Genomic DNA, 13,198 nt, shown 5'->3' with positions numbered 1-13,198 from the left:
GTACTACAGTAACTACTGTTGGACCCACTAGAGTTCAGACACTCATACCTTTGTAAAATGTTCAGCACTTTCATAATTGTTATTGTCTCAATTATTATGGAAATAAGGTTGTATTCAGCATAATCTATTTTAGTCAATTGAATGGTCTTCTCTACTCAAAAAATTTCATACATTCTAGGTGAGAAAGTCATCCTTTTGGCAGAATTTGATTTGAAATGCCCTCATTTACATTAGTTATGAACAATGATGTTCAGTTTCAACTAACATTTTAAGTTTTTGAAATTCCCATCATTTACCTCTAAGGAGCCATAACATTTTCGTATTATTAAATTGTGCCAATTAGGCCATTATTTGCATAATCTGTTCCACCTGCCACCCCATTACATGTTCCTTTTAATAAAACAATGAATTTATATAATTTTCTCAGTAATTATGCAAACCGAGTCATAATTAGCATAAATCCTAGTATCACAATTCAAGGTCGCCAGTGACTTGCCAAAGTCAATCTGGGGCAAATGGGGGCATCACATTCCGCAGGAAAGAATACCCATAAGTAAGACCAAAATCAATTTTCACAAAAAACACTTATTGCACAGCAATGTTAGTATCTGATTAGCCTGCATGGCCTGGTGCTATCCTATCCTATCCTTATCTGTATACCAGTGTTCCCATACTTGCTTGCTAAGAAATTAGGGAGCTAGTATGAGAAGCCCGAAATACAAATAGGAATGCATCCTGGCTTGTATCTGATATCATTTCACAGAGGATTGAGAATTTCAAATTAAACTTGGACCATGAAAAAAAATACCCTTGCCAATCTTTTACCACAGCCGTGCAAGCACACACACACACACCTCCATTTGGAGAATAAAGAACCAGAAGAAAATACTTTGAAAATATCCCAAGATTTAATATAATCACTCGAAAATATGACCACCAACAGCAGCCATTTTTCCCACCAGGTGCTTCTATACAGACCACCTTCCTACTGCAGCATTCCATCCTTCCACTAGTCACAACTTCTACTACAAAACTACTCTCCGTTTTTCTCACTTCACCCAAGGTTGCTTCTGTACATGTACATGGGCACTTAGCTCATGTACCCAATTATGTAAAAACAAAGCACCATTTGTCATAAAATCACTTAACGTGTCAATTACAAATGACCCCTTCACAGAACTGGCACTCATTGTCTAACTGGCACTTGGTCATTGTCTCTTCGTTATCAACTTTTTGGTGTGTCACAATGTTGTTTGTGACATCAAAATTCTTACAAAAAGTCCTATGGCACAGGTTAATATTCAAGCAGATCCTTTTGGTGGCAAGGCAGTGTCCACCCAAGGATCTGATTGGACTTTAACAGGTCACAGATATAACGAATGACTGTTCCGCTTTGACACATCTTCGAACCAAAATTTTGGCAACATCATGTAACCATTTCCATCAATACAATCCCTTTTCTTTCACCTATTTGACCTCAGTCACACCATTGCTTTTGAACACTAGTACAGTCTCAAGTCGTTTCGATGATCATACCTTATCATCAATACACAGTATTGCCCCAAAACTGGCAAAAATTACAATTGCACTGCACTATTAGTACACAGTTTATCCAAAAGTCAACATTGGTACACTTACATGGAAGCTAGCATACCTCTTCTGAAATGTCAACATTTAAAAAAAAGCTCTGTTCTTTTTTGCTATGAATTAATTATGTCCAGTAGGTCAACAACAATTTACGTTTGCCAGCAAAGTGACCCAGGGTTGGACAAGTCCCATTGCCCACTTGCCCAGGGCAAGTAAAAGTACTGTTCGGGCAAGTGAATATCCCCCTGTACTTGCCCGATTGGGAAAGTAAATTTTTGGGATGCGAAGTATACCCGCTATGGTGTTTGGAGCAAAATTACTAATGATTTGGCCATGATATTGTATTAAGTCTCAAACCACCTTATTTTGATAACTCTAAAATGAAAATAGCTTTCTTGCTGGTAGTGAAAATGCATATAAAAATGTCGTTTATTTTGGGCAAGTGAAAAGTTGGTTCGGGCAAGTGGAGATGTCCATGTACTTGCCCAATAGGGCAAGTGGATTTTTGAAAACTTGTCCAACCCTGAGTACTGTTTTTTTGTTTGTCTAAGATAATTGTAAATACTGTTGTTTACACAAGACATGCCTAAATCGGCTAGGCATGATATGTGTTAATAACATTCCTCTCATAATACATTGTACTTTGACAAAAACACTCCACAGACCGTAGACTGAAAAGTGTAAACAAGACTTATCTAACGTCTGGGTGCCAGGCTACCAGTGGTGGGCACTGGGCACAAAACTGGGCCAAGTACAAACGATTCCCCGCCACGTGAAATGGACTCACGTGGATTTGCCAAGGACAACAAATTAATTTCCGACTATAGCTAGCAGCAATACCATGTAAAATTTTGTGCAGTATGCATAAATATCGCTAAATATCTCCCCCTTTCGGACAAGTATTCAACACAAACATAGTTGTAGCGACAGGTCATTCAGAGTTCACGTAATTTCGCAAGTTGTGCTCTGTCCATTTTCAACAGTCTTTTTCCTAGTTCTGTCTTCAGTAATACGGGATGTCCGACTTGGCGTGGGCCGCCCATGTTGGGAACTGCGGGGAGACGTAGTCGGACACAGGTGACGGACTGTCCCGGTTGTTCGCTCGCGTCCACGGCGACGTGAACTCCTGCATGGACTTCCACTCGGCGGAAACGATCTGGTAGTTCTGACCGTCATTACTGTCCCAGTGGGTCTGTCCGCCACACGTGTACGCCAAGCAGAACTCGATCTTGTTCTGTGGTTGTAGGTGTGAGGGGACGTCGAACTCGAAGGAAAACGTGTCATAGTTCTTTCCTTCAGAACTGCTGTAAGATGCCTCCAGGTCCTTGTAAGATTCCCACCCGTTGAAGGTGACCCGCACCTCCAACTGTTTCTCGAACGCCAGGTTCTTCACTTTGACCGTCCCCATGATGGATTTTTCTTTGATGATGGCGTTTTCGAGGCAGACGTTTTGTCGGTCTAGTCTCTGCCGCATGGTGAGGTAGTCCGCGGCGGGTTGGGCGAAGTTAAAGACCAAGTTGGAGTGCTGCTCAGCCGATGGACGGGCCCCATTGATTACCGCAGCGATCAGGTTCGTACTGAGTACGGGGGGTTCCTGTGGGTCTTCAACCAAACGTACGCTGACGAGGGATAGTCCTTGAGTATCGGCGAAAGACACCTTCTTCCGAGCCTTCCCCTTCCCCTTAGCGTCTCGCGAATTGTTCGTGACATGCTTGGGTTCCTCCGCTCTGTTGATGCATGGTTTCAAGGGTGTGAGAAGTGTCGTCCGACATTTTGAATACAACGGTTTCGTCATCTGCGATCTGGAAGCAGATCTAAGACGGAGTTTTTCAAGATCCCTCAAAAGTCCAGACGCGTTCAGGTAGCCGATGTGAGGGGGACTTGGGCTTGGAGGGTACATGAAGCCGCAGTCCACCGGCATTGCTGCTACTGGCGATCTAATGGCGAGCATGGAGCTTGAAAATGCACAGTTCACGGAATAATTTACAGTCCGTAATACCGTTCTGAGAAATGGCGTCTTTCTTCCCAGCAATCGCGTGATGTAGAGTGGTGATGTGCAGTCGTCTCGGCGTTCAACAAGTTGCACTGGGGAGGCTTCTCGTCGTTCTCCCCCACTTTACACGCCAGCGTGTCCTCCTTGCTTCCAAGCAATGGCAAATGAACGGGAAACACAGCCTGAGTGATTCAGACGTGTTGCACCATCACCTAACGGCGGCCAGACGTCATGAATCGTTCACGTGCTCAGGAGGAGTGGCCCAATCAGCGTCGCGGATCGTATAACATGATCATCCAGTTAACCAATCACGAGGGAGGATTCCAAACGTCTGCATGCAGGTAGCACGTGAACATCCCCAGAGACTGGCTGTTTACATGTGTGGACAGGCTGATCCTGTTTCTATTCTCACACGTGGTCGTCGACCTGAACAGCTGATATCGGATGATGCAAGTGATGACCAAGGCGATTTAATCGCCTAGCCTACCAAGTCTTTATCAAGGAGGACTTCACATCTGTTTCGCCAAGCCTTGGTTTCACGTTGCGTCCTTGACAAATCTCAAAATACTAGTAACTTGTTATATATCAAGAAGGTTTAAACCTCCTTGGTTATATGTATATCATATGAGCGCGATTTTGGTTGACCATGGTTTGCTGTATGTACGCTGAAAAACACAGCAATTCAGTGTTTACCCATGGGGTTTGTGCAAATACTGACAGGGCCAAGAAGACAAAGGAAAGATTAAGAAAGTCGTGCATATTCAGAAGAGCAGTTCACCATTTGGGCTTTATCCAAAAACCGACAGGGCTTCGAAGACAAAGCAAAAATTCAGAAGTTACCGTACATAAGCCAAGGAGGTTTAATTGAACCTCCTTGCATAAGCCTAGGACATTGTGGGCCATTATGTTCTTGCATAAGCCTAATCTCCAAGCAGATCATATGGTGGCAAGGCAGTGTATTGAAGAGCAGTTCACCAATTGCCCTATTGCAAAAACCAACAGGGCTACGAGGACGAAGATATTAAAGCAAAAATTCAGAAAGGCGTGCATGTTTTATATAATATATAATATAAGAAGAGCACAGCCATCCTTCGTTCCAATGGGGGGGGGTCAATGGGGGTGCCGGCATGGGGGTGCTCTGCCCAACGAAATCCCCACGGTACGTGGTCAGATTTGGGCTGTATGGGTTCCACCTTCTTGTTAGAACCCGAATCGAACGCGTATTCCATTTGAGATCATTTGAGGTCACTTGCGGTCATTCCCCCCTTCGTATCTCCAAGGAGGTTTCTCCAATCAAGGACATTCTACAAGTCCTTGCTCCAAAAAATCAAGGACCTTGCTCCAATGCGCGCAATTAATGTTAATCTCCAATCTCCTAGCCTGGCATGGGTTCCAAGAGATACTTGTGTCCAGTGTGCTATGGCAGTATGGGTTTGGAACCCAGGCTACCATTGACTCTCCAAGCCTAGTGCACTTGCTGACTACTGGGTAACGGAAAAAAATTGAGCATTTGAAGGCTTCAAGTTTCTGAAAAGTACACATGTTGACATGTAATTTTATTTTGGCTGTAACAGTGACCTCTCCATCGCGAAATTCAGACACCCAGAACATTTTCCCCTTATGTTTGCTACTGGTGAAAACAAAAATAAAGAACACTGACATAGAAAAAAAACAAGCACCTCTTCTACCAGCAAAATTGTTTCTTCCACTCCCTCTCCATCTAATCAAGGAGGTGTACTTAACCTCCGGAGCTCCTTGATCTAATATAAGAGCCCGAGTTTACCACAATCAATATCTCACATTGTGCAGAACAGCAGAATCAGCATTTTTGGGTGGCATAAGACAATATCAAATTTGGCCAGGCAGTATACAAGTATTAGTATCAGAAAGGGTCCAATACGGCACCCTTGGGCCCTATAAGCACCCCTGGGTGCCGTATTGGACCCCCTCTGGTCAGTGGATACATACTGCCTGGCCAATTTGATACTGTCTTAATAATATGCCACCCTAGAATTCCCTTAGATGTAATGTCTGTAGCAGGCTCACGGAGGACAGGGTCGTACCAAATAACTCGTTCCGCCCTTTCTTGATAATTCAACCATTAATATTATAATTTCGATGTTTTAAGATAATTGCAAACACTCCATGGAGTGTGAAAAACTTCACTGTGAGTGTGACTGTATTTTGTTGGCACACGATCAAGACACCGCACCTGCACACATGAAAGCAAGATTGGCTCATCAGACACGCATAATTTTATGGATTGGAGCAAGGACGTCCTTGATAGGAGATGTCTGATTTCAACGTTAACCCTGAGTTCATACATTAACTTGGTGGTTTACATGTATTGAAAACTGGACCAAGAATGCCACACAATGGCCCTGTAGAAGTTACATAAGCCTAGGTCATTAACTATGTCCTTGCCTGAGCCTAATCTCCAAGCAGATCATATGGTGGCAAGGCATGTGTCCATTGGCCACTCCTTCGATGGCCGTACAAACTCCTCAGGCTAATGGATACTGTCTTGCCACCGAAACTCAAAGGGATCTGTTGGAGATTACATAAGCCTACAGGTAGGTCAGGGTGACCCAGCCCAGGGTGACCTAGGCTTGACATGGGGAGACTGCGCGGGTGTAAAGTACATGTTTGTGCACACGACTGCTATAATAGCTTGGGTGCCAGACTGTTGCTAGGGATAGTATACAGGCTAGTCTAGTAGGACCTCGGCTCCGAAAATTTTACCATAGACACCCCGCAGATAGACCATGCTGTGCTCACTCTGGGATCGGGACTTGTGGCTTCCCCAGGCCAGCTGAATTCGAAGGGATTGTCAAGCCGGAGTCTGCCATCCAGGCTATATGTTAAACGTGCCATTGACCTCTAATGTAACTGTTGCTGCAGAAAAAAACAAACAGTGGGTGGGTCCATAAGATTTTAAAATTGCCACGACATCTAAATTCTGCTCCTGCAAAACAAACACATCCTTACATCTGAACTTTCATCATAGTACATCCTTACTGTTTGTGTAAAAATGCTGATTCTGCTGTTCTGCACAATGTAAGGTATTGATTGTGGTAAACTCAGGCTCTTAGTAGATGGAGAGGAAGTGGAATTAACAATTTTGCTGGTAGAAGAGGAGCTTAAGCTTGTTTTTTTTTCTCCATTAGTGTTCTATTAGTGTTTTATTGTTGTTTTCACCAGTAGCAAACATAAGGCAAAAAATGTTCAGGGTGTCTGAATTTCGCGATGGAGAGGTCGCTAGATTTCTACTGTACTGCCAAAATAAAATTACATTTCAAAATCTGTACTATTCAGAAACTTGAAGCCTTCAATTGCAAAGGCTCAAATTTTTCCGTTACCCAGTAGTCAGCAAGTACACTAGAGTAACGACAACCTTTGTTCTTCTTTTTTTAGAAAACGAGGTTAAAGGTTCCTTGCCGTGGTGTAAACAATCTCATTTGTCAAAGGTCGTTACAGACGTTGTATTGCATTCTTCAACTGGGTAACTTAGATTAGCCTTTGCAGGCTGAATAAGGCATTTTGACCAAGCCTACAGAATTTAACTCATCCAAAAAGTTGGGGTCGGCCTAAAAGGGGGATTTAATTGGCCATTTATGGACCCTCTCTGGCCGGCCAACTACTCTGGCCACTTTTTTTAGCTATAGGTTGATTTCTACTATTTATTCAGCCTTAGGCCATGTTGATTTGATTATATGGATGACATCCGCGCGCGCATGAATTTTCGGCCGTTTCCAAAAAAAAAAAAGTTTTCAACCATACTGTAAATCGTACAAAACAGTTGCAAAATGAACAAAAATATACCGTAAGTTACAAAAAAATAGTAAATAAAAACTATACCAATGTCGTAGAATGCTGGATGCCAAAATCAAACGAAAAAAGACGAAATTGTAAAGAAATGAACTTGAAGACTAGATTATTCGCTAAACCATATTCTTGTCCCATTTCTTCAACCCTCATGACCACGTAGATTTCATAATGAAAAAAACTTTTTTTTTTTGCAAAACTTTTTTTTTATTCGCACGCGCGCATCAGTTTTGGGGTTCTCGGAGGATGTCATCCATATAATCAAATCAACATGGCCTTAGTAGCTACAAAGGAGTCTGGTTGAGACTAACGCCCTCGTTGGCGGGGTAGCGGATCTTGGGGAGCCGACAAGGTTGGACTCCAGGCTAAACTTGGCCTTCCTTTGCCGCTGAATATTGATAGAGTACATATATCTATATAAGGGTCTCTTGAACTTTGGGGAATAATTCAATTTAATCAAGGGATAATGTCCTTGATTTAATAAGAAGTACTGTAACAAGACACAACGTTAGTCGCTACAGGTATATTTCAACATTTCAAGGACATTACAAATGTCATAATCGGTATACTAGTATTTCTGGGGTGTAGGGGCTCTGGGTAGTGGTCAGTACCTCGGGTTTGCACACCGAACCAGGGAACATGCCCTGGGCTTGCACATCGTACCTTGGTCCGTATCCTTGGTTGCCTGTCTGCTGCACCCGACAAAAACATCAGTCGGGTGGACAGGCACCACCGTACCTCACCTATCCCTAAACTCTCACGTGTTGGCTCCAAGCGCCACACCCCGGTACACCGCTTCAGCAGGCGGGCGAAACCACGTGAGGGGCCATGTCCCCAGCTATGGGTCAAATAGCTGCATCCCTGCTCATCCCCAGTCGTCCTGATTATGTCTTGCCACTGGATTAGGAAGAGCCGGGACGAGAGGGTGAGGCTGGCTGACTTTGCGCGACCCTTCCTCACCTTAATCCACATCAGAAGCGCAAGTCCTGACTTCAAAAGTCCTGTGGCGATGGGGGAGCGGCGAAACAGCAAGTGCGGATTACACCCAAGCTGCAGCCGTAAACCTGCACACAGGCGACTTAGGCTATTGGGTCGTCTTCCACTGACTTGAGGCAGAAGTGGAACCCGGCAGCAACCTATGTGACCGAGCAGCCCTCTTTAGGATAGCTCTGCTCGCCTCCGCAGCATGAGGACGGGCTAGAAAAGGTGACCCCAAACATAGCCTGCCTCAACCCAACCCGACCAGCAGGCCGCGGCTGGAGGGAATCCCAAATCTTGCGGTCGAAACAGAAATGCAAAGAAAGTAAATGAAACTACAGTCACCTTAGGCACATGGAATGTCCGGACTCTACTGGACAGTGCCAAGGCGGACAGACCTAGTCGGCGAACAGCACTCGTGGCAAGAGAACTTGCCCGTTACAACATTGATATAGCTGCCCTTAGTGAGACCCGTATACCCGGTGAAGGCAAGCTGTCCGAACCAGGAGGAGGGTATACATTCTTCTGGAGTGGTCGCAGTGAGAAGGATCGAAGGGAAGCAGGTGTTGGCTTTGCTATAAAAACTCACCTTGTCCCCAAACTTGCAAGCTTACCCAGAGGCATTAATGACCGTCTCATGACCCTCAAACTCCCTCTTGGACAAAACAAGAATGTAACAATAATTAGTAGCTATGCTCCCACAATGACCAATCCTCAGGAGGCTAAAGACAAGTTTTATGAGGAGCTTGATCGCCTCATCTCGGCTGTCCCCAAGAAAGATAAGGTCATCATTCTTGGTGACCTAAACGCTAGAGTAGGGAAAGACTACAAAACGTGGAATGGTACTATTGGACATCATGGTGTTGGAAAATGCAACAGCAATGGGCTACTGCTCTTGAAGCTCTGCTCCATTCACGAACTCATCATCACCAACACCCTCTTTCGCCTACCCAAGCGGAAGAGAACATCCTGGATGCACCCTCGATCAAAACATTGGCACTTGATCGACTACGTGATCACGAGGAGACAGGACAGACAGGACGTACTGGTCACAAAAGCTATGTGTGGAGCCGAATGTTGGACAGACCACCGGCTGATCGTGTCCAGAGTCAAACTTCGGATCCAGCCAAAAAGACGTCCTCAGGGAAAAAGACCTGCAAGAGACTGGATACTACCAAACTCAAGCAGGAGGAGACCTCAGTAGAGCTTGCTAATGATCTCAACAGAAAACTGAAAGATCTCCGCATGGGTGAATCCTCTGTGGAGGACGATTGGTCGACACTCAAGAAAACTGTATATTCAACAGCCCTTGAGCACCTGGGTTCAACAAAGCGGAAGAACCAAGACTGGTTCGACGAGAACGACCCACAGATTTCATCCCTACTGGCTCAAAAGCACCATCTCCACAGACTCGCCATGAACGACCCTGCATCAATTGCCAAAAAGACTGCCTTCACTAACATTCGTAGAGAGGTTCAGAACCGTCTCAGACAGATGCAGGATGACTGGCTCAGCAAAAAAGCGGATGAAATCCAAGCCTATGCTGACATGAAAGACTCTAAACGTTTTTACGACGGAATTAGAGCATTGTATGGACCCCAAGCCTCAAGCTCGTCCCCTCTCCTTAGTGCTGATGGGGCAACACTCATCACAGATCGAGCCAAGATTCTGGATCGGTGGGCTGAACACTTCGAAGCTGTCCTAAACCGCCCATCCAACATCAACAATGCAGCTATTGAACGTCTCCCACAGATCCCAGTTAACCAAGAGCTGGATATACTGCCGTCCCTCTCCGAGACTCAGAAGGCCATCAGCCAAATGAGCAATGGAAAAGCGCCAGGCCTCGACGGCATTCCAGCCGAGGTATACAAGTCTGGAGGACATGTGCTAACCCAGAAGCTAACTGACATCTTTTGTGCCATGTGGGAGAAAGGTACAATCCCCCAGGACTTCAAAGATGCCTCTATTGTACACATCTACAAACGGAAAGGAAACCGTCAGTCCTGCGACAACCATCGTGGCATCTCACTCTTGTGCATAGCCGGCAAGATCCTAGCAAGAATCCTTCTAAACCGCCTCATCAAACACCTTGAACAAGGTCACCTTCCGGAGAGCCAGTGTGGCTTCCGAGCTGGCAGAGGCACAGTGGACATGATCTTTGCAGCCAGACAACTCCAAGAGAAATGTCAAGAACAACACAAGGATCTATACACCACCTTCATCGACCTAACTAAGGCCTTTGACTTGGTGAGTAGAGAGGGGCTATGGAAGATCATGGCCAAGTTCGGCTGCCCAGAACGCTTCACCTCCATGATACGACAGTTCCATGAAGGTATGACAGCCCGTGTCCAAGACGATGGAGAAACCTCCACAGCCTTTCCAGTGACCAATGGAGTGAAGCAAGGGTGTGTCTTGGCACCAACCCTATTCAGTATTGTCTTCACAGCCATGCTGACTGATGCCTTTCACGGCACCAAGGAGGGAATAGACATCAAATACAGAACAGACGGGAAGTTACTAAACCAACGTCGCCTGCTTGCGCTAACGAAGGTGAAGCACACAGTCCTGAAAGACTTCCTCTTCGCCGATGACTGTGCCCTTAATGCCACAAGCGGACAGGATATGCAAGTATCAACCGACAGGTTCTCTGGGGCTTGTGACAACTTTGGTCTCATCATCAGCACCAAAAGACGGAAGTTTTGTACCAACCACGTCCCGGCAAACCTTACAAGGAACCTTGTGACACAGTTCATGGCCAAGTCCTAAACCCTGTGGACAAGTTCACCTACTTGGGCAGTACCATGTCACGGCAGGCAAACATAGATGAGGAAGTGAACGGCAGAATCTCTAAGGCCAGCAGTGCTTTTGGGAGACTTCGACGCAATGTCTGGGACCGAAGGGGAATCAAGCTCAGCACAAAACTTAAAGTGTATCAGGCAGTAGTCATTACTACTCTTCTCTATGCCTGTGAGACTTGGACAGTTTACAGAAGACATGCAAAACAACTAAATCACTTCCACACAACATGCCTTCGTAGACTCCTTAAAATTCATTGGCAAGACCACACCCCAGATACGGAGGTACTTTCCCGTGCCAACATGCCCAGCATTCACACCCTCATAGAGAAGGCCCAAGCAAGGTGGGCAGGACACGTCCGACGGATGAACGACAGCCGCATACCCAAAATGCTGCTGTATGGGGAACTGGCTGAAGGCAAAAGGCTAGCGGGCCGCCCCAAGCTCCGCTTCAAGGACAGCCTCAAGGCAACTCTGAAGAGCCTCAGCATTCCTGTCGAAAACTGGGAGGACGCTGCCACTGACCGTCACCAGTGGCGCAGACTAGTCCACCAGGGCGCCGAGCTTGCTGAGCGTCGTCGCATCAGCCTGGCTGTCAGTAAGCGGGAGGCACGAAAGGCGAGGGAGAAAAACCCGTCTCTACAACCACTACCTGAGCACAAGTGTGACGTCTGCGGCAGGTGCTTCCGGGCTAGAATTGGGCTCGTCAGCCACACCCGGACACACAAGGACTGAAGTTGGGGTCATCATCGACTGCGATGGACGAACATCAGTATTTCATGGACTCTCTCGAACACTCCTGTGTAATACTGGCTACTTTGAATTTTGAAAGACAGAAGTTGATTTCACTGATTTATGATGAAGAAAAATATGGGAATATGAAAAAGGATGTCAAAACAGAAATTTAAAGGTCACACTGACTTGACATCTGTGCAGTCTGATTTTCTCCAGTTAAAAAACAAATAAAGGAGTTATGCTATGCTGACCAGAAATATGCGGAACACAGACGAAGACGGACACACCAACAGACTATTTCGTGCCCCTACTATGTCGACGTCTAGATCATATCAAAACTGGAATTTCCGCTGCAGTACAATAACAAGCCGCCAGGGGGACCAAAATTTGAGGTCTGATCAAGACCTATCCACCTACCAAATATCAAGACAATCCATTAAGCCTTCTCGAGTTATCGTGTTTAGAGACACACAGACACACACGGACAAACGCACGAACGCCTCTAAAAACATAACCTTCTTGGCGAAGGTAATGATGCATAGTTTCAAGAAGCTAAGCTAGGCCTAGGCCTGGTTGGATTGCGATTATTGACGCAGAAATCCCGGCACAAGGCTCCGACCCAACCCTTCCGGTGCCACCGCATCACCCATGTCACCTGCACCTCCCAACCTCACAGGTTCTTCTGTAACCTGTCCTCGGATGCTGGTGCTAAAGATCGACCGCGCTTTGATATAAACATCATCGCTAAAAGTACTTTAATACATACATTTTGTATTAAAAAAAACAGACGGAAACTGGTTGCCGTTTTCTTTTTCCCCCGGCAGAGCTATCCCGCGGCAAATACGTTAGCCTTAGGATCCTGCCTAGGGCTAACGTATTTTGCATGTTTTCTTTGCACTTCCAAGAAAACCTTAGAGCACTGCTCATGTAAAACTGTGTATAATAAGTATATTGCTGTTCAGGGTTCGTGTCAACTATGTGCCGTACCGCTGAACATATCTGGGCAAGGACATTATTTTACTGTGTATAATGTCCTTGTTCTGGGTAAGGCAGTTGTGTGTGTTTAGTCAACTGGACAGAAATACACAGTATCACATGACCAGTCCTCTAGTGCACATCCTTGACCAACTTTCTGTCAAATGGTGTTGTTCCAACCCTCCCCACCACAGAACTGTCAACCCAGGGGACTGGGAGTAAACTAACTACCACTACCGACTGGAAAAGGTCTGAAAACTGCAATTTGGGGGATGAATCGGTGTTACCTATTGTTATTGGGGTTTTAAAG

General features: G+C 45.6%; 2 protein-coding genes across 2 annotated transcripts; one reads left to right on the top strand and one right to left on the bottom strand.

Annotated features, from left to right (window-relative positions):
* Positions 1-2,119: 2,119 nt before the first annotated feature.
* On the bottom strand, positions 2,120-3,828 carry LOC109482918 (protein phosphatase 1 regulatory subunit 3B-like). The gene has a single exon (XM_019785808.1). It carries the CDS (start codon positions 3,536-3,538, stop codon positions 2,591-2,593), a length of 948 nt encoding a protein of 315 aa, XP_019641367.1. The 5' UTR covers positions 3,539-3,828; the 3' UTR covers positions 2,120-2,590.
* A 7,297-nt stretch (positions 3,829-11,125) lies between these two features.
* LOC109482934 lies at positions 11,126-11,944 on the top strand. The gene has a single exon (XM_019785832.1). It carries the CDS (start codon positions 11,185-11,187, stop codon positions 11,911-11,913), a length of 729 nt encoding a protein of 242 aa, XP_019641391.1. The 5' UTR covers positions 11,126-11,184; the 3' UTR covers positions 11,914-11,944.
* Positions 11,945-13,198: the final 1,254 nt, after the last annotated feature.

The sequence above is a fragment of the Branchiostoma belcheri genome, unplaced genomic scaffold (assembly GCF_001625305.1).
Source record: "Branchiostoma belcheri isolate BF01 breed outbred unplaced genomic scaffold, Haploidv18h27 scaffold61, whole genome shotgun sequence".
Lineage (NCBI taxonomy): Eukaryota > Metazoa > Chordata > Leptocardii > Amphioxiformes > Branchiostomatidae > Branchiostoma > Branchiostoma belcheri.
The sequence above is the reverse complement of the archived record's forward strand: the minus strand, read 5'-3'. Positions and strand labels throughout refer to the sequence as shown.